At 40.6% G+C, this 21,202-nt stretch overlaps 1 protein-coding gene across 1 annotated transcript in view; it reads left to right on the forward strand.

Moving 5' to 3' along the window:
* Window positions 1-21,202, forward strand: part of slc25a12 (solute carrier family 25 member 12) — a 128,471-nt gene that overhangs the window by 100,781 nt on the left and 6,488 nt on the right. Inside the window, exons 14-17 of the mRNA XM_078552103.1 lie at window positions 4,752-4,892; window positions 8,395-8,533; window positions 16,948-17,106; window positions 17,216-17,306. Of these exons, the coding sequence (XP_078408229.1) occupies window positions 4,752-4,892; window positions 8,395-8,533; window positions 16,948-17,106; window positions 17,216-17,306 (530 nt within the window). The remainder of the gene's footprint in view (window positions 1-4,751; window positions 4,893-8,394; window positions 8,534-16,947; window positions 17,107-17,215; window positions 17,307-21,202) is intronic.

Below are 21,202 nucleotides of genomic sequence, written 5' to 3' on the forward strand. Positions count from 1 at the left end.
TTAGCTAAGAAACGTGCTAATAGACGACATTAAGGGTGGAAAGCAGGACGAGCAAGGTACAGATAGCCCTAGTGGGGTGAGGTAGGGGGAAGGGATCGAAATAGGCTAAAAGGTAGAGATAAAACAATGGATGGAAATACATTTAAAAATAATGGAAATAGGTAAGAAAAGAAAAATATATATAAATTATTGGAAAAAAGGGGGGAATATGACAAACTAGTTGATCTGTCATAAAAGCAAAATACTGTGGATGCTGGAAATCTGAAATAAAAACAGAAAATGCTGAAAAACTGAGGTCTGACAGCATCTGAGGAGAAAGAAACAGATTTAACATTTCAAAATGTTAACTCTGTTTCTCTCCACAGATGCTGCCAGACCTGAGCTTTTCCAGCATTTTCTGCATTTATTATAGTTGATCTGTCATACTGGTACTCGGGGACAACTTTTTATGTTACAAATAAAAACAGAGAATGCTGGAAATACTCAGCAGGTCAGGCAGCATCTGTGGAAAGAAACAGTTAATAGTTCAGGTCAATGACCTTTCACCAGAACCTTTGTTCTGCTATATAATTGTCGTCTTTAACTGTCTCTGCTTGTGTTACATTTCAGTCTTCCTCCTGTGCCATTCTGTTTGTCTGCCCATTTCTTTTTCATCCATTCTTCCTGTGTGCACTTTCACTTTGTCTGTTTGTGAATCTCGCTCTTTGTTTCTGACTCTTCTTGTTATTCCCTTTCCTTTTTGTAAGAATATGATATTCTCTTTAAGTATATCTTTTTGGCCTTGCTCTGATCCTGTAAAGTTGCCACCACAATGGCTATGAGTAATGTTGCTAAAGAATTTTCCTGCCAATATGTGCAATAGTTTACTGTCATGAATTGAATGCATCTAGTAATGTATACTGTATAGGCCAGAATATCTCCCCATACTAAGATGACTGACTAACCATGTGTCCTTTGTCCCTTTTTTCTGAGTGTATTCACGTGAAATCAAAGAGCAGTCCATGTTCAGTTTACTAGTAGGCCTATCAATAAAGCTTTTTTTCCTCCCACTGGAGGTCTGGGTATAAAGAAAAGGTCTCCTGCTTTTCCCCCCAAAGTGAATCGGGCACATCCTGATTTAATGGGTGTGAATGAGACAATTGAACATTATTGGGTCCAGGGCAACTGTCGATATCAATGGGATGTTCTTTAGTAGTTTTAATCTGCTTTGTGAGAAATGACAAGATTTCTCTGTCCCTTTATTGCTTACTTGCAGCCTTTAGCAAATGAGGCAATTGCGATATTTTTAGAATCCAGATGGTAGTCAGAATCTTATGATTACTACTGTGATTACTGTATATATGATCTCTTTGTTTCTTATGTTATAATCAGTGATTGTACTAGCCTGTTGGGGTGTAAGAATAGAAGTTCAACTGTTCCCAACTAATATTGAAGACTCTTTCTCGTAGAGTTGACAACTTTTAATGTTGGAGAATGGCACTTAACACAACTTCTGTAGGAGTCAAACTTTCGTGCTGCTTTCCATGGGAATTCATATAGATGGTCCAAATTCACTGTTTCTCAGATAGGTGAGATCATTGTCCTTAATATGAAAATTGCAATGCATTTGCTGATATTTATCAAATGTTCCTGGTATAGATTCTTAAGCAATTTTAAAAGTTTAGATCACCTCAATTCCCATTTTGTCTAGAATGACATTATACTCAAATAAGGAATTACAGGCAGATTTACACAGATAAATGACACATAAATCACGATTGCAAAACTGCTTGGGGCAAAAAGGTATAACACAGGAGGCTATTTGGTTTACCACCTGCACTCCTACCTTTAAAGATCTAGGTATTAGGCATGTCTGTGTCAGCTCCGGCTCAGTTGGCAGCACACTTGCCTCTAAATCACAAGGTTCCAGGTTCAAGTCCCACTTCAGGGCTTGAGCACAAAAATCAAGTTTGATATCAGTATAGTGAAATACAAAGTGATACATTCCAGCAAAAGGAACTCCTAACAGAGTGGAGGCTCAGAGGCATCCAAGAGTGCAGGGACATAAAGAAGAGGAAGACTTGTATATAGCGCCTTCCATGACCATTGAAATTCTCAAAGCTCTTTGCAGCTAATGAAATACTTTTGAAGCATTGTCATTGTTGTAGTATAAGAAGCCAACTGTGCACAGCAAGCTCTCACAAACAGCAGTGTGGTAATGACCAGATAATCTGTTTTTTTTCTGATGTTGATTGAGGGATAAATATTGGCCAGGACACCAGAGATAACTCTTCTTTGAAATAGGGCCCTGGGATCTTTTATAATCACCCAGCCTTGGCTTAGAGAGCCTTGATTTTTGGGCTCATGCTCTGAAGTGGGACTTGAACTTGGAACCTTGTGATTTAGAGGCAAGTGTGCTACCAGCTCATCCACAGCTGATACAGACATGGCTAACACCTAGATCTTTAAAGGTAGGAGTGCAGGTGGTAAACCAAATAGCCTCCTGAGTTATACATTTTCACCCCAAGCAGTTTTGCAATCGCGATTTAAGTAGCCACAGGAAGTTCCTTCAGGTTTGTGGGCAAAGAAAGTCAAAATGATTTGTCAACACAGTTGCTCGTATTTCCAGTTGTTTGACCCTCTTCGCTATGCACTTCCCACCCACCCCCAACAGCACCAATTTACATTCAGAGATATATGTACATTATTTTGTCAGAAGTATAATGCCTGCTGAAACTGAAAGTTACATGTGATGGTAATACTAACTGCTCCAAGCAGTAAATCACTTTGCTGTTTGTGGGAACTGGCTGCTGTGTTTCCTACATTACAATAACTACACTTAAGAAGTACTTCATTGTCTGTAAAGCACTTTGGAATGCCTGGTTTTGTGAAAGGTGCTATATGAATGCAAGTATTTATTTTCTTCCTATCTCAACTCAGCTGTTATTGATAGACCCATTCTTCCCTTTACTACCTGCTGACTGATTTGCCTGCCATGTTCTACTCTCAGTAAACTTTAGTTCATCCAAAACCCTGATGCCCATATCCTATCTTGGGTCAAGTCCCATTTGCTCATTATTCCTGGTCTTACAGACCTGCATTGCCTGCCACTTTCCCAAGCCCTTAGTTTAAAATGCTCATCTTTTTTAAACCCCTTTGTCTCTGCCTATCTCTGTAACTTCCCCCTTCCTTCAGCACCTCCCAAGTGTTTAGTTCCTCTGATTCTGGTCTAGAGTGTGCTATACACCATTGTTGGCCTTGCTTTCAAACACCTCAGCTCCAAGCTGCTTCCCTAAAACCCCCCTTTCAAAGTAACTCCTTTCAGATCCTCTTAAAACCTATTTCCTTGACCAAGCCTTTGGTCACCACTCCCAATATCTTTTTGGCTCAGGTTTTTTTTTATTATGCCTTTGTTAAGTTCTTTGGGTTAATTTTCTACACTATTCTACACACTACTATGTAAAAGCAGGTTTTGTGGCCACTGAGGTCATAACCAGCCTTCAGTTTTACGCATCCAGATCATTTCAGCCTGCTATTGGAGACATCAGCAACATTAGCCAACCAAATGTTCATAATGTATAAAGCAAATGCCTTGTTTGCTCAAGCAAGTACTTTCACCTTCCCCTTGAACAAGCGGCAGCAGCAGAAGTGGGTTATGCAAGTCTAAAAGTGGCAGAATTACCAAACATCCAGGGGATTGCAGCTTATTTTCTTGTATGTTGATGTCAGTGTGACTCAATGGTCTCTAAATTGGAAGGTCAAACCCCACTCCAAAGACTTCAGCATAACCTTTAGTCTGACACTCCATTGCACTGCTGAGGAACTGGTGCACTATCGGAGGTGCCATCTTTTAAATGAGACGTTAAACCTGCCCTCCCAGGTGGATGTGAAAGATCCCATAATAGTATTTCCAATAGTTATCTCTTAATCAATATCAGTAAAACATTATCTTGTTATTTGTGGAACCTAGGTGTGCACAAGGTAGCTGTCATGTTTCCTACATTACAAAAGTGACTACAATTCAGAAATACTTTATTAGCTCTAAACACTTTGGCATGTCCTGAAGTCATGAAAGGCACCAGATCAATGCAATCCTTTCCTCCCTTTCTCTCTCCCTCTGCACAAAAGGGTAACTAGTATATCTCTTGTCCATTACTGGAATAATACAAGAATACTTTTACCTCTCCCATAGGCATCCTGTTTTATTGCAATATTTATAACTTCCATGCAAAACCTGCTCAGTATCATCTGGAATATTTCCCAGCCAAGTGAGTTGTGGATTCTTTCGGACTAGACCAGGAAATTTCCTTAACAAAGGATTAGTGTCCAAGATGAGTCCTGGGTGTAACATTGGATGCCATTCACTGCTGAGCTTGCCGGCAGTTGTCTTCTCTCTAGTGATTAGATTATATGTTTAGCTATGTGTCTTGATGTATTTGATATAATGTATATGATTCACTTTGGAAGGCTGGTTTTAAAGGTTTTCGTCTTCTGTTACCCCTTGTCCCTATTTTATTGGAGCATATACTCAATGTGAAAATTAATGATTATGTCTGCTGTTGAGGCAACTCTACATTTTTATCCCCCTGCATTTGTGTTGGTCGGTATTTTGTTCGGTGGAATGTCATTAAAAACCAGAAAGTAGAAAAAAATATATATATATGTCAGTAGGAGACTCTTCAGAACATAAAAGGGAAACTGGGATGTGCCAGCATTTTCATGGACCCTTATATCAGAAAGTTTAACATTATTATTTTTGGTAAATCTTTCAGGCTGGAGGTTCGCAAGTAATTTTTACAAATCCTCTGGAAATAGTGAAAATTCGACTCCAAGTTGCAGGCGAGATCACCACAGGTCCCAGAGTCAGTGCACTTTCTGTGATGCGTGATCTTGGATTTTTGGGTTTGTACAAGGTAGGTAGTTCCATATGATAGCTTGAAACTTCGCTCCTGTAAGTAACCTATTACAAAGACAAATTATTTGAATTTGTTATTGATACAAAATTTGGACACTTTTTTTAATGTCAGTTCTGAGATTATTTGATTTTAATGTATCTATTTATATGCGCTTATAGAGTGATGTGTCGGGAACACATCAAGCAGGCTAATCAACTCACATTCCTCAGGAACCAATAAAAAACAATTTAAAACTTAATTCGCTGTCTCAGAATCCACCTGTGAATTTTTTAAACGTTACCATTCAATTTACATTCTTTCACTTTTTACTGATTCCTTCCACTTTCATTTGCTCCTGTTTATTTATTTCATGCAAAATTGTTCTTAATCATTTATTTTCATTTGTCAGTAGAGCTGTTTGCATTCCTTTCTCTATGTAATTCAGTAAGAACCTGTTCTGTTAATTAATTTTTGTTTTTTGTAACTTCCTACCATTTTAATCATGTACATATTTCTCCCTGTGCCCTTGGTCTCCTTGTTTCTTTCATATAATTATTTTCCAGCTTCATGATTTTAATTCTTCTTGAATCTTTCACCTTTACCATCAGCAAGAATTTAATTAATGCGACTTTATGTGCAATGCTACTGTTATGGCAGGTGGATAGTAAATGCTAAGCTGATCAAATCCCAGAGGGAAACTATTTGCAATTTGTATATTTATTTCGAGATGTGTGCCTTGAATTTAGCAGTAATAAGTCCACTGAGTCTTAGAGAGGGTTTTACAAAACTAAATTAAACATTTATTAATAAAAACATGTTTAAGTACATACATAGGTCTACAAATTACTACTATGATAACTCCTAGCTCCCCTAATTAGTCTAACTCCCAGTTACACCACAGTTAAGGCAACAGTAAAAACACACAGATTTTTAAAAACCCAGGCACAGTAACACAATAACCTGAACAGTCGAATTCAAAGTGAGTTTTCTTAACTTCAGTTCTTGCAGACAGCAGTTTGGGCAGAGGCTGGAGGCTTTTTCACACTTGTTAGACCTTAGAATTCCTTCCCTTGCACACAGTCTTCTCTCCTTTGTACATATTTTCCCCCTTGAATGCAAATTCCCATTGTTGGTCACTTTCTCTAATAATAAAAATCTATCATAGTACTAATTTTACCAGTAATCTTTGGGAAAAATAAACGCACTGTTTCTTAACTTCTCCTGGCTAGGTGAAACATTTCAACCCCTCTTTTGAATTCAAGCTACTCTGATTTATTTAAAAATGCAAATATTCCCTTTATACCTCAGACTCTAAAACTTCACCCATGTTTACCTATTTACCATTTCATACCTAGCTTCTTTTTTTACATCAAAGCCTTCAGACCAGCTGTCTCTAATTCAATTAAGTCACAGACACACACACATACATAGAAACAGACCCCACTATTACTCTACAATAAATTCCAAGTAACATTAGGAAAATTATTATATCTTCCTGACACTACAGCGAGCCACTATTCCATCATATTTAATATATTGATCATGCCACATTACCAATCTGCATTATATCATATAAGATCCTGCCTTTATAAAACAGCATATCTTCTGACTTTGCTTGAGCAATCCTATGCAATGCTACAGCGAGCCACTATTCTATTGTATTTAATATATTGTATCATGCCACATTACCAATTTGTATTACATCATATATGCTCCTGTCTTTATAAAACAGTGAATCTTCTGAATTTATTTGAGCAATCTTGCAGGAGATTGTTTGAAAGTGATATGCATCATATTTGGTGTCTGCTTTAGATGAATAAATGTTAGATAATAATCTTTCAGTGCCTTTTAGCACACACTTTACCCTTTAATTAAAAAAAATAGTTTACAATCCTATTTTTTGTGAAACAATGAAGTAATCCTGTACCATTTCAAGCAGAAGTTCATGAAAATCTTGTGATGAGGAATGTTCAAAACTTTTCTACCCTTTTAAAAAAAATTCATGATATAAATGGAGGAAAGGAATATTAAATACTAGTCATTACATAAGATGAAAAAAAGTAAGCCTTATGTAAGCATTGCATTGCTTACCCAGTGACCTAAAGCCAGAAACACAACAACTGCGGTTGTTGGTAACACCTTGGAAAAGAGCTTTAAAAATAGAGGAAACAAATTTGATACAGCAATTATCAATGTTTTACTGCCTGCATTGATTAACGCATTATAGAAAATAAGCATGACCTCCTTCAACTTTAGACACATTTAAAATTTTATGTCCTTTTATGACTTCTTCAGAAAAACTGATATGGAAAAGGGCAATTAAAATGATCCCTAATGCTTTGAAAGTCAGAGATTTTGGTTGGGAGTGGTAGACAGAGCAGAAATCGCACCAGTTGGTGTTTTTTTCATCTCATTATGTGTATGATTTATGGTGAATCACTAATGGGAATGAAAATTATATCTCGCAGGTCTTGAAGAAGTATTCTATTTCTATACTGTGTTTTAGCTTGATGTTCAAATTCATCATATTCTGTGAAGTTAAAACTCTGTCTAAAATTTAATTAAAATAAATTAGAACTACTGTCACTTTCAGAATTTAGCCCAGAGTTTTAACAATCTTGGCAATTCTGAATGTATTCAAAATTCTTCATTTAGCAGCATGGAAGGAATTTATGATAATATGAAATTTAGTGTATTACGTGGCAATTCATTTTTATCCTGATCATTCACCAATGCGATTACTTTTGCCCACTTCCCAACCTCTGTCCTTGGAATGGTTGCAGCATGGAAGGAGGCCATTTGGGCAGTCATACCCATGCTAGCTCTCTATAAGAGCTAGTCCCACTCCCTGTAACCCTGAAGTTGTTTTTGTTCTTATCCCTGCCATAGTCTGCCCAACAGCATTATAACTACTGCAGAATTGGGAGCAAAGAAATTGTTGCAATAAAAAAAGGACAGAAAAAGGAGAAATTGAATTGAAATAAAAGAAAAATAAAATTGCAGAGAGGAAGAGTAAACTGAAAGCAGATGATCAAAACAGTTGATAAATGCGTGTGCTGGATTCTGTCTCCAGGGAACTCACTGCCAAATATATTTCAGCAGGGCTGTGGATTCTGGAACAGGAAGCAATAAGAAAGACAGCAATAAACATCCAATTCAGAAGTGAGGGGAAGAAGAGGGCCTCAGACCTTCAATGGTACCTTGTTGATGAGAGAGTGGAGAGGAGGAGAAACCCTGTGGGGAGGAGTTCATCAATATTCTAGATATGCAAGATTTAGCACAGAGAAAGTTTATAACGATAAAACAAATTAGAGAAATGTTTTAACTGTACTGGTTTATAATGTTTTTCTTTTTACATTGAATGAAATTTATGGTTTTCATTTGTTTATTTTGAGTCAGCAACATGTCTTTTTAAATATAGTTAACTGAACTTGCAGGTTCTGTGATGCCTGGAAGAACAAACTTTAACCTTTAAAATGGCATTGCTTGTGTCTAAAACTGTGCTTTTGTTTACTTATAGGGTGCAAAAGCTTGTTTTCTCCGTGATATCCCTTTCTCTGCCATTTATTTCCCAGTGTATGCTCATACTAAGCTAGCCCTTGCGGATGAGCATGGTAGGTTGGGTGCTTTGCAACTTCTTACAGCTGGTGCTATTGCAGGTAAGAATGACAGGGAAAACTTGAAGTTAGTAACTAACTTTTGTTTTTATTGCAGTGATTTAATTTCATTTTTTGTATCTAGTAAGTTGCAGTTTAGTATTTGGTAGTTTTCGAGTATTAGGTATTTAAATATTGCTTTGCACAACTTTAATCTTGATACAGTTAGAACATAACATAAGGAGCAGGTATAGGCCATTTGGCCCTTCGAGCCTGCTCCTCCATTCTGTAAGATTATAGCTGACCTTCTACCTCAACTTCACCTTCCCGTGCTATCCCCATATCCTTCGGGTCCCTTCATATCGAAAAATTTACTCTCCTCTGTCTTGAATAGACTCAGCAACTGAGCATCCACAACCCTCTGGGGTAGGGAATTTCAAAGATTCACAACCCTTTGAGTGAGGAAATTTCTCCTCTTATTACTAAATGGCCAACCCTGTATTCTGAAACTGTGACTATTTTGTTCCAGCATCTTGGCTGTCAAGCTCTTTAAGAGTTTTATATGTGTCATTGAGATCATCCCTCAATATATTCCCTTGGTTAAGAGTAGATCTAGTCTACTCTGTTTTTGATATTTATTCATGGGATGTGGGCATCATTGACACCCCCTTCTGACATGTGCCTTGTAGCTGATGGACAGGCTTTGGGCACAGTCAGGATATGAGTTACTCATCACACAATTCCCAGTTCCTGGCCTGCTCTTGTAGTCACAACATTTATGTGACTGGCCCAGGGTAGCAGCCCCCCACCGTGATGATGGGGCATTTGACGATGGTAATGCTGTTGCATGTCATGGAGAGATGGTTCTTTCCTGTTGGAGATGATCTTTGCCTGGCACTTGTGTGACGTGAATGTTAGCTGCCACTTTTCAGCCGATGCCTGAATGCTTCCAGGTCTTGCTGTATGTGGGCGCGGACTGCTTCAATATCTGAGGAGTTGTGAATGGTACTGAACACTGTGCAATGATCAGCAAACATTGCCACTTTTGATCTTATATTGGAGGAAAGGTATTAATGAAGCAGCTGAAGATGATTGGGCTTAGGACTCTACCCTGAGGAACTTCTGCAGCAATGTCCCGGGGCTAAAATAATTGGCCTCCAACAACCACACCTTGTTTCTTTGTACCATGACTCCAGCCATTGAACAGTTTTCTCCCTGATTCCCATCGACTTCAATTTTGCTAGGGCTCCTTGATGCTACACTTGGTCAAATGATTGTGAGTTTTCCATGGGGTGGCCGTATTGGATATGTCCTGCTTTTTGTGGACAGGACACGCCTGAGCAATTTTACACATTATCAGGTAGATACTAGTATTATAGCTGTACTGGAACTGCTTGGCTAGGGGTGCGGCTGGCCTGGAGCACAGGACTTCATTACTATAGCCCAGGATATTGTCAGCCGTTGCTGTATCCAGCGCTTTCAGCCGATTCTTGATATCGCATGGAGTGAATGGAATTGGCTAAAGACTGGCACCTGTGATGCTGGGAACCTTGGGAGGAGGCCGAGATGAATCATCCACCCGGCACATGTGGTTGAAGATGGTTGCATGTGCTTCAGCCTTCTCTTTTGCACTGACATGCTGGGCTCCATAATCATTGAGGTTGGGGTGTTTGAGGAGTCTGCTCCTTCAGTTAGTTGTTTAATTGTCCACTGCCATGTTTTTGGGTAAGGGGGTGCCACTCAGCCCATTGTGGTTTTGCCAGATCTTTGCGAGAGATATCCAATTAGTTCCATTCCTAGTTCTTTGCCCTGCAATTTTTTTTCCCTTCACATGGTGGTCCTAATGCTGACCTGTGGGGAACAACCACTGTATACTTTCCTTCAGTCAGCAAAACAACTGTTCACCACTACTCTGCGTTGTGGTCCATAGCTAATTTTGTATCCACACTACCGCTATCTCAATCACATGGGCATTAATTTTGATAACAAGTCTATCATGTTGCACACTGATGTTAGACTCATTGGTTGCAATTGCCAGATTTACCCCATTCCTTTTTTATGAACAAGCATGTAATATTTGCAGTGCTCCAATCCCCTAGCAATGTTCCCATATCTAAGGAAGATTAGAAGACTGTGGCCAGATGCTCCACACAATCCACCCTTCCGTCCCTCAGAATGCAAATGATCTGGACGGGATGACTTTTCCATTTTGGATGAATGGGAATATGATGATAAGTATTCTCTACATACCCCATTTACCCACTTCATTCTGCAGAACTAGATTTAACAGTGCTTCCTCCCTCTTTTACCTGGAAACACAACAATCAAGAAAATCGTTTTGTACACACTTCAGGAATTCCTCCCTTTGTCCCTTTAAATTGTTATCATCCCAGTCAATATTGGGAAAACTGAAATTCTCTCCCCGCCTTATATTGCTCTATATTTCTTGCATCTTTCTATAATTGCTGAAAATTTACTTTTTTACCTCCTTTCCACTATTTAGAGGTGTGTAGTTTTTAATTCTTCCACGGATGTGGGTGTCGCTGGCCAGGCCAGTATTTATTGCCTATCCCTAATTGTCCATGAGAAGGTGCTGGTGAGCTGCCTTCTTGAACTGCTGCAGTGTACATCCATCAGAATAATAGCTCCTCTACTGTTCCTTTATTCTAACCAAATAAATTCTGTCTTTGACTCCTCAACAACATTATCCCTTTTTAGAGCTATACCACCTTGTTATCCACATTTTCCTGCTATCACCATAGCTGCTTATTTTAGCTTTGTAATGTCACCCGACCCTACCCCTGCCCCAGTTCATTTATTGCTGAAATCTTCAGCCATGCCTTTGTTACCTCTAGACTTGACTATTCCAGTGAATTCTGGCCTCCTACTGTCCATAAACTTGAGGGCATCCAAAATTCTGTCACCTGTGTCTTTACTCACACCAAGTCATGTTCCCTCATCACCTCTGTGCTTGCTGGCATGCATTGGCTATTGATTAAGCAACACCTCAACTTTAAAATTCTCATACTTGTTTTCAAATTCCACCATGGCCTCACCCCTCACTATCTCTGTAATTGCCTCCCGACCCACAACCCTCCGAGATATTTACAATCATCTAATTCTAGTCTCTTGACCATCTCCAATTTTAATTGCACTATAATTGGTGGTCCTGCCTTCATCTGCCAGGGCTCTGGAATTCCATCCTTAAACCTTTCCACCTCTCTACCTCTCGTCCTCTTTAAAATCTAACTCTTTGACCAAGCTTTTAGTCATCTGTCCTAATATTTCCATATGCTACTCGGTATCAAATTTTACTTTATAATGCTTTTGTGAAACACTCCAGGTGTCCGATCATCTTAAAGGTGGTGTATAAATAGAAGTTTAAATTGTTTATTTGATCAATATTGCTATCCCCCCTTCTCCCCCATACTCTTTCCCATTCCCCCTTCCTTTCCTCCACCTTTTTCTTTCCCTATATGTTATAACCAGGATTATTAAGTTCCCGGTCCTCCCTTTGTTTGAGCCAAGTCTCCCTTACTGCCATTATATCAGTCCCATGTGTCGACTTCTGCCTGCAGCTCGCTCACTTTATTTATTACCTGCATTTATGCGCATTCACTCTAAGCTAACCTTAGACTGACTTGCATTTTCTCCCTCCACAATCTATTTGATCCTCCCTATATCTGAATTATTATTTACTTTAGTGCTATTTACCTAAGTAAATTATTAAATTATGCTGTTACAGTTCTGCAGAAATCCATTTTTTTTAAATGTGCAATATATGAATTTAAAGTTTAAAAACTTTACATGTTTTGGGTGTAGACTTGCCATGGTTGCCTTGGCAGGACAAGGTCACCAACTCCGAGGTCCTGGAGCATGCTAATTACATCAGCATACACTCGCTGCTAAGCCAACGACATCTGCTCTGGCTCTGCCACGTTCATCAGGTGGATGACGACTGTGTAGCCCAAGACCTTCTGTACGGTGAACTGGCCTCTAAGTCACAACCTCATGCGCATCCACACCTCCGCTACCAGGACACCTTCAAGTGAGATATGAAGATGGCGGACATTGACACTGATGACTGGGAGATGGTGGCCGATGACAATGACCTTTGGAGGCCGTCGTTGGAGGGACATTGGAAGAGGTGAGGAGAAATGGAAAGCTCAGCTGGCCGGGAAGAGGGCCCAGAGAAAACAGAAGCCAGAAAATCTGCATCTTCTCAGCCAACTGTTTTCCTCTGTTACAAATGTGGCAGAGACTGCCATGGCAGAGTGGAACTCCTGAGCCACATCAGGCGATGCTTAACACGGAGTTGACCACCACAGTGCAAACCATCGTCTTAGAAGATGGAAGGCTGCCTCAGCTGGAACATGGACAAAGTGGTAGCAATTGAGCAATCAAGCAAGCAACCTTGAGGTAGCAGTAAATAGTGCAATTGTGGAATCTAGAACTAGTTAACTAACTGCAGGAAGATCATTAAGATGTAAGATGAGTTTAAAGAAATTGAATTTCCTTTTTTATTTTTTGAAAGAGATGGCTGAATTGAAATTAACAATCTGAGTTATCGATGGAATTAACTAAGACAAATCATTTAGTATGGTGAAGGGTTAAGGACTTTGGGACATTTTAGTACATTAAAGGCTCTATATAATTGCAATTGTTGTTGAATACAAGTTTAAATGAGAGTAACTTGGTGGTCTACTAGTGATAACAAAAAGAAAAATACTGTAGATGCAGGAAACCTGAAATAAATGCAGGAACCAGCGCAGACAGCATCTGTAAGAGAGAAAAAGGGTTGGGTTAAAGTTCCAGGTCCGTGATTTTTCATCAGGTGAACATCTTATAAGGAGGAACAGAGGCGGAAAGCACAAGAAAGAAATGATCACATACACACGATTAGTTGGAAAACAGGAGATTGTTAAATGACCGAAGTGAAAATAGACACAAAAGATAATTAAATCCACCAGTGGTATCTGCTCAGAGGTTATTAAAGGAGGTATTTGGCTCTTGATGGATTCTGAAGTTTCTTCTAGTATAATGTATTTGGTACCAAGCTGCATCAGGGCTAATATGGAAGACTGTCAGTGTTATGAATAGATTCTCCTTGTGCGTAAAACATCAACTGATCCTTTCATTAAGCTGCTTAATTTTGGAGGCATTCTTTACATTACGTGGGAAACTTCAATGTCCATCGCCAAGAGTGGCTCAGTAGCACTACTACAGAGCAAGCTGGCCAAGTCCTAAATGACATAGCTGCTAGACTGGGTCTGCAGCAGTGGTGAGGGAACCAACAAGAGGGAAAAACATACTTGACCTCATCCTCACCAGCTGCCTGCGCCAGATGCATCTGTCCATGACAGTATTGGTAGGAGTGACCACCGCACAGTCCTTGTGGCGACGAAGTCCCATCTTCACATTGAGGATACCCCCCATTGTGCTATATGGGATAGATTTCAAACCAATCTAGCAACTCGAGACTGGGCAACCAGTGGGCCATCAGCAGCAGCAGAATTGTACTCATCGCAGCCTGTAAACTCATGGCCTGGCACATCCTCCACTCTACCATTACTACCAACCCAGGGGATTAATCCTGTTTCAATGAAGAATGCAGGAGGGCATGCCAGGAGCAGTACCAGGCCTACTTAAAAATAAGGTGCTAACCTGGTAAAGCCACAACACAGGACTACTCGCATGCCAACAGCATAAGCAGCAAGTGATAGACACAGCAAAGTTATCCCACAATCAACGGGATCAGACCTAAGCTCTGCAGTACTGCCATATTCAGTGGTGGTGGACAATTAAACAACTCACCAGAGGAAGGAGGCTCCACAGATATCCCCATCTCAATGATGTCAGTGTTGCAAACACTTTAGTCTTAATCTTTTGCAATCTTCAGCCAGAAGTGCTGAGTGGATGATCCATCTCGGCCTCTTCTAGAGGTCCTCATATCACAGATGCCAGTCTTCAGCCAATTTGATTCACTCCGTGTGATATCAAGAAATGGCTGAAGGCACTGGATACTGCAGAGGCTATGGGCCCTGACAATATTTCTGCAATAGTACTGAGGACTTGAGCTCCAGAATGTGCCACGCCACTAAGCCAAGTTGTTTCGGTACAGCTACAACACTGGTATTTACCCGGCAATATGGAAAATTGCCCAGGTATGTCCTATACACAAAAAGCAGGACAAATCCAACCCTGCCAATTACTGCCCCATCAGTGTACTTACTCTCAATCATCAGTAAAGTGATGGAAGGGGTCATCAACAGTGCTATAAAGCGACACTTGCTTAGCAATAACCTGCTCGCTGATGCTCAGTTTGTGTTCCTCCAGGGCTACTCAGTTCCTGACCTCATTACGGCCTTGGTTCAAACTTGGACAAAAGCGCTGAACGACAGAGGTGAAGTGAGAGTGACTGCCCTTGACATCGAGGCAGCATTTGACTGAATGTAGCGTCAAGGAGCCCTAGCAAAACTGGAGTCAATGGGAATCAGGGAGAAAACTCTCCGCTGGTTGGAGTAATACCGAGCACAAAGGAAGATGGTTGTGGTTGTTGAAGGTCAATCATCTCAGTTCTAGGACATCACTGCAGGAGTTCCTCAGGGTAGTGTCCTAAGCCCAACCATCTTCAGCTGCTTCATCAATGACCTTCCTTCCATCATAAGGTCAGAAGTGGGGATGTTCGCTGAAGATTGCACAATGTTCAGCACAATTCACGACTTCTCAGATACTGAAGCAGTCCATGTCCAAATGCAGCAAGACTTGGACAATATCCAGGCTTGGACTGATAAGTGGCAAGTAACATTCACACCACACAAGTGCCAGACAATGACCATCTCCAACAAGAGAGAGTCTGACCACCACCCCTTTACGTTCAATGCCATTACCATCACTGAAACCCCTCTATCAGCATCCTGGGGGTTACCATTGACCAGAAACTGAACTGGACGAGCCAGATAAATACTGTGGCTACGAAAGCAGGTCAGAGGCAAGGAATCCTGTGGCGAGTAACTCACTTCCTGACTCCCAAAAGCCTGTCCACCATCTACAGGGCACAAGTCAGGAGTGTGACGGAATACTCCCCACTTGCCTGCATGAATGCAGCTCCCACAACACTCAAGAAGCTTGATACCATCCAGGACATAGCAGCCCACTTGATTGGCAACCCACCCAAAACATTCACTCCCTCCACCACCAATGCACAGTGACAGCGGTGTGTACTATCTCCAAGATGCACTTCAGGAACTCACCAAGGCTCCTTAGACAGCACCTCCCAAACCCATGACCAGTATCATCTAGAAGGACAAGGGCAGCAGATAGATGGGAACATCACCACCTGGAAGTTCTCCTCCAAGCTACTCACCATCCTGACTTGGAAATATATCACTGTTCCTTCACTGTCGCTGGGTCAAAATCCTGTAACTCCCTCCCTAACAGTGCTGTGGATGTACCTACACCACAGGGACTGCAGTGGTTCAAGAAGACAGCTCACCATCACCACCTCAAGGACAATTAGGGATGGACAATAAGTGCTGGCCTAGCCAGCGATGCCCACATTCCATAAATGAATTTTTTAAAAAAATGCTTTTCTGTATGAAAAAAAACCTGCATGTCGCGAGATCTGACCTTTTTTGTCTCCGTATTGAAGCTAAATGGCTTATTTGCCCTGGTATTTTCTTTTGCCTTAGTTTCAGGATGCTGCGGTTTTGTTCCTTGAAAATGTTATCGAAATCACTGACTGCAAGATAGCTGTCCAATGGAAAATGCTAAATATGTGTCAACCTTGGCTCAAGCATAGAGTGTTGCCTCTGAATTAGAAGTTTTGTGTTTAAGCCCCATTCATTACTGAGGGAATGCTGCATTTTTCGGATGCGATATTAAACCCTGTCTGCTCTCTTAGGTGGATGTAAAAGATTGAACATCACCATTCAAAGAAGCCTAAGAAGTCCTCCCAGTTGTCTGGCTGACATTTTCTCTCAGCTAGCATTATTAAACAGGTTGTCTGGCTATTTATCCTGTGACACCTTGCTGTGTACAAATTTGTTGCCACGCCCCTGGCAACAGTATCTAAACTTTATTTCAAATTTCTCTTTGGCTTGAAAGATACTATATAAATGCAAGTGTTTTCTTTGGTAGTTGGGAAAATTTTTAGTAATGAGAAAAGGCCTTTAGCTGAATAGGCCTGTCGGCTCTTCATGGATCAACCAGACCACCTGCGCATATGAATTCAGTGCCTTTTCTCACTTTATCTAAATGTCTTTAAAAAGCACATAAACTAGTATAAAACATTTAAGAAGTCCGCAGATTGAGAAACAGGTTAGATTAATTCTGAATTTGAGAAGTACTCTCTCCCAGTTGCATGTCTTGACTTACCTGTGGTTTATGGTTTATATTGGAATGAGATCATTGCAGACTGAATTTTTTTTGTATTTACTATATAACATGATTATTCAAAATAAATGTGTTTTTTTAAGGTGTTCCTGCGGCTTCCTTAGTAACTCCTGCAGATGTCATCAAAACAAGACTTCAAGTTGCAGCTCGTGCTGGTCAAACTACCTATAGTGGTGTTATTGACTGTTTTTGGAAGATCTTGAGAGAGGAAGGTCCTAGAGCTTTATGGAAAGGAGCAGGAGGTATGGAGATCCTAAAGCAATACTTGATTGAGATTTGAATAGTAAAGGATAATCTATACACAAAAAAACAGCCAACTATCATGAAGAAATTTGTTAAATTTTCCCATAGCTCGAGTCTGCCGGTCCTCTCCTCAGTTTGGTGTAACTCTGGTGAGTTACGAACTTTTGCAAAGATGGCTCAATGTTGACTTTGGGGGAATGTAAGTACATTTTTAAACCTGTTCACAAATTATTTCTTGTCTACTGCCCAATCTGGTGAATTCAAAAATGCCTAAACAAAATTTATTTTCAATGCAGTGTAACACAAGCAACAATTTTGACATTTTTCTTGCTATTTATGGAATGAGCAATAGCGAATGACTGAATGTGTAGGGAGTTAAAATCAGCTGGTCATTCAGTCCTTTGTGTTTCAGTGGTATTGCCAAACCCCGTTGTTGCAGTTTGAACAAGTTGATGCAGACATGTTAAAAAAGGGCCAGAAAAGATTAGGTTCATCAAGTCTGTCATGTCCCATTCTAAATGGCACAGCCTATCCACTCAATTATATCGATACTTCCCTAATGCAAGTACACAGGTCGTGAAAGATAGCAAGCAAATAGACAAGGTCATAACAAGGCAAACTGAATTCTTGTATAAAAATTAAAAGCAAGTGAAGGATAGTAATTGGAGTGTTGCGTACAGGCAACCCTTACAGGAAGAATATTAAAACAACAGAAAAGGTGCAGTATAAATCCACTAGTTTATTACAAAGGACTACAGTTATGAAGAGAACTTTAAATTAAGTGCTTTTCCATGAGAGCTGTTAAGGTTAAGGGGTGTTCAAGATTATGGAGGGTTGTGATAGGATAAGTAGTGAAAAGACCACGTTTACTTTTCTGTGAGATGGTAACAAGAGAACATAAGTCTAAGATGATCGCAAAAAGAATTAATGCACAGTTAAAAAGGTTGGTTAGAATGTGGACTGCTCTGCCACAAACTGCTGTTGAACCAGAGTCCATAAAGAGGCATTATTAAAGGCTTTGGAGTATAAGCTGTTTAGACTAGGTAGCTCTTTTGGAGGAAAACCTTGGTGCAGATTTCATGAGTCAATGCCCTGTTTCTGCACTGCGACAATCTACAATTCTTCAAAATAATAAGGATGGATAGAAAAGATGGCTGTGGCCGCCAAATATTGCATTATAATGCTGTAACATCAGGATGAGGTGGTGCAAAAATGAATATTTGATTACAGTAAAGGAATAAGAAAGGAACTGATGTGTTTCCTGATAGTGGAGGGAAGATAGATTGTAGACAAATCAGAGAAAAATGCAGGATAAACAGGGCTATAATAAAGCGTGACTTTAATCATCCAAAAATAGACTGGAGTAAGAGTAATGCTTACAGCGGGCCTGGCAGCATCAGTGGAGGGAAAAATTGAGTTAACATTTCGAGTCCAATATGATTCTTCTTCTCCGAACATTAACTCTTTTTCTCTCTCCACAGATGTTGACAGACTGCTGAGTTTTTCCAGCATTTTCTGTTTTTATTTCAGATTTCCAGCATCCGCAGTATTTTGCTTTTATAAAAGGGAGCAAGTCTAGTTAAACTTGTTAGAATAACTGGCAAATAAGACTGCACAAACCATGGAAAATACTCAATTAGCTAATTAGGGTACAAACTAGGCATATTCTCACAAGACATACAAATAGCCAACGTGAAAATGCTGCAGTTTCCAGGATGTACAAAGATTAAAATTCAAATGAGAATCAAAGAGAGATGTATGACAAATTTTATGGTTAATCATACATAAAATCAAGCTACTTTTAGTGGAGGGTGATTGTGGGAATGAAAGAGTACAAAAGGAGTAATGTATAGGATACTTTTTATAAGGTAGTATTATTGAAAATGTTGGCAGGGTGACCATTTAAATATTATGAGACTGGGAGGCCATTTAAATAGAAGTGGAACAGGTAGTATGCAGCAAACCTGCTTCCAGGTGGCAGGGTGGCTATTTAAATATAGAGAGACTGGGAGGCCATTTCAATATTACAATAATACTGGGAGTCTGTATTTAAGCTGTCTAACTGGTTTAACTTAAGGGTGTCAAGGGCAGTTTTGGGAAAAGGTAAGTGTAGAGCACTGCTTGTGAGCTGGGTCTGCAAGAGTGCTTCTTCCCACTCCTGCATGCTTACCATTTTCAATATCACCTGACACCCTGACCCAAAGACCCCGCACCGCCCCCAGTATCAGGGATTGCACTCCCACCTCGGTAGGGAATCTGACCAGTGTTGCAGCAGGTTCCTTTCCTGATGCTGGCCTTTTCCTTCAGTGTGCTTCCCAGCAGACAGGAAGCTAAACCTGTTTACCAGGTTACCTTCTGAGTGGAAATCCTGTGGAAATAAAAGGTGTTAAAACGCCACAGCAGGTGGTGAAACCAACTGAAGACTCCCCCTGCCCCACTGCAAAAACCTGGGCCTTGGATTGAATAAAAACAGGCAGCATGGATTTGTAAAAGGCAAGTTGTTAGGAAAAGAATTTACATGAAATTCTGAGGAAATAATGGATTCTATTGATCAAGGAAATGCTATGGATTTTGTGTACATGGATATTCAAAATACTTTGACATCATGCAGAGGAAGCTTGTTGATAAAATTAAATAGTGTGGTATCTTGGGTATGAAATTGGTTAAAGGACAGAAAACAGGTAATTTCTGTTCTTTGGACTGGAGGAATAGAAATAGTGTTTGCTATTTGTACGGCTGGGGAAGCAGATATAGTTTGATGTCGAGGTTAACAATCCATTCAATGGCTTCAGCTGACGCAGTGTGAATGGTTGCTATGCTACCAAGAATAGATTTCTCAGGGCAGGAAGTTCAGTATTTGGTCAATGGTCAGACATGGATGGTCACAATCACAATTTGAGCTGTTCCTCATTTTCACTTGTGTAACATGTGTCCACATCTTCCCTGGCCCGTCCTCAAGTGGTCGAGGTTTATCCAGATTTTCCACGGAAGGCTGGGACTTCACCCCTCTGGTCAGTTACCCGGTTGTGGTTGGTGATGTTTGCAGTCGACCGGGCAGTGTGCCATCGAGAGACGGGGATGTCATCAGTTGGTAGTGACTGTGTTCTATTAGGAACTACGGGATTTCAGATGAGTACGTGGGTTTTAGGTACTTTGTCGATGAGAGTGCTTCTTTAGTTGTTAGCTGGTGGTGTTCTTTGAGAAGGATGTTTTCTTTGCAGACATAGGAGGCTCACCCTGTGCTTGCACAGGAAGCCACTCAAGCCATGGTGTCTCAGTGTCCCAGAAATAATCTTCATGGCTTCCTGGAATTGGATATCCACCACGTTTGTGTGGTGGTTCCTGAGCCAGGTTGAGCAGCAGTACTCTGCTGTTGGGCAGACCAGGGTGAATAAAACGATGCATAGTGTGTTGGCTCTGCTGCTCTGGGTGGTACCCGCTAGTTTCCTTATGATATTAACCCTTGTCTTGACCTTGCCTCCGGTGTTCTGGAGGTGTTGCCGGTAGGTCAATGTATGGTCAAGAATGATGTGAAGATATTTTGACACTGGGTCATGGGTTAGTGGCTGACCACCGAACTGGACATGAAGTTGTTTCTTGGCTATTTGGTTATTCAATTATTATATGTGAAGAGCTGTGATTTTGTGGGAGGTCATTGGTATATATGATGGAGAGATGGTGCGAGAACTGATTCCCGTGGGAGACCATTGTTGGTGGGCGGGTGATTTGATCTGCAAGTTGCATATGGAACTGTCGTTTGCTGAATGTAGAGCTGATTAGTTGTAGGATTTTCTCACACACATGATTTTGGAGAGTTTCAGCAGAATGCCTGTGTGCTACACTGTGTCAGAAGCATAGGATAAATCAGCAAAGGCAGTTCCTCATTTCGGGTCTTCTGGAAAGCAGCCTCAAGACATGAGGTCAATGGCAGGATTTGCTTGTAGAAATTGCGACCTGTATGAAAACCTGCCTGATGTTGGCGGGGGGAGGGGGCATGCGAATTGCTGTTTCCAGGGGGAGCGGGGGTATGAATTGCTGCTTCTGGGGTGAGCGGGGGTATGAATTGCTGCTTCTGGGGTGAGCGGGGGTATGAAT

Source organism: Cetorhinus maximus, chromosome 11 (assembly GCF_964194155.1).
Source record: "Cetorhinus maximus chromosome 11, sCetMax3.hap1.1, whole genome shotgun sequence".
NCBI lineage: Eukaryota > Metazoa > Chordata > Chondrichthyes > Lamniformes > Cetorhinidae > Cetorhinus > Cetorhinus maximus.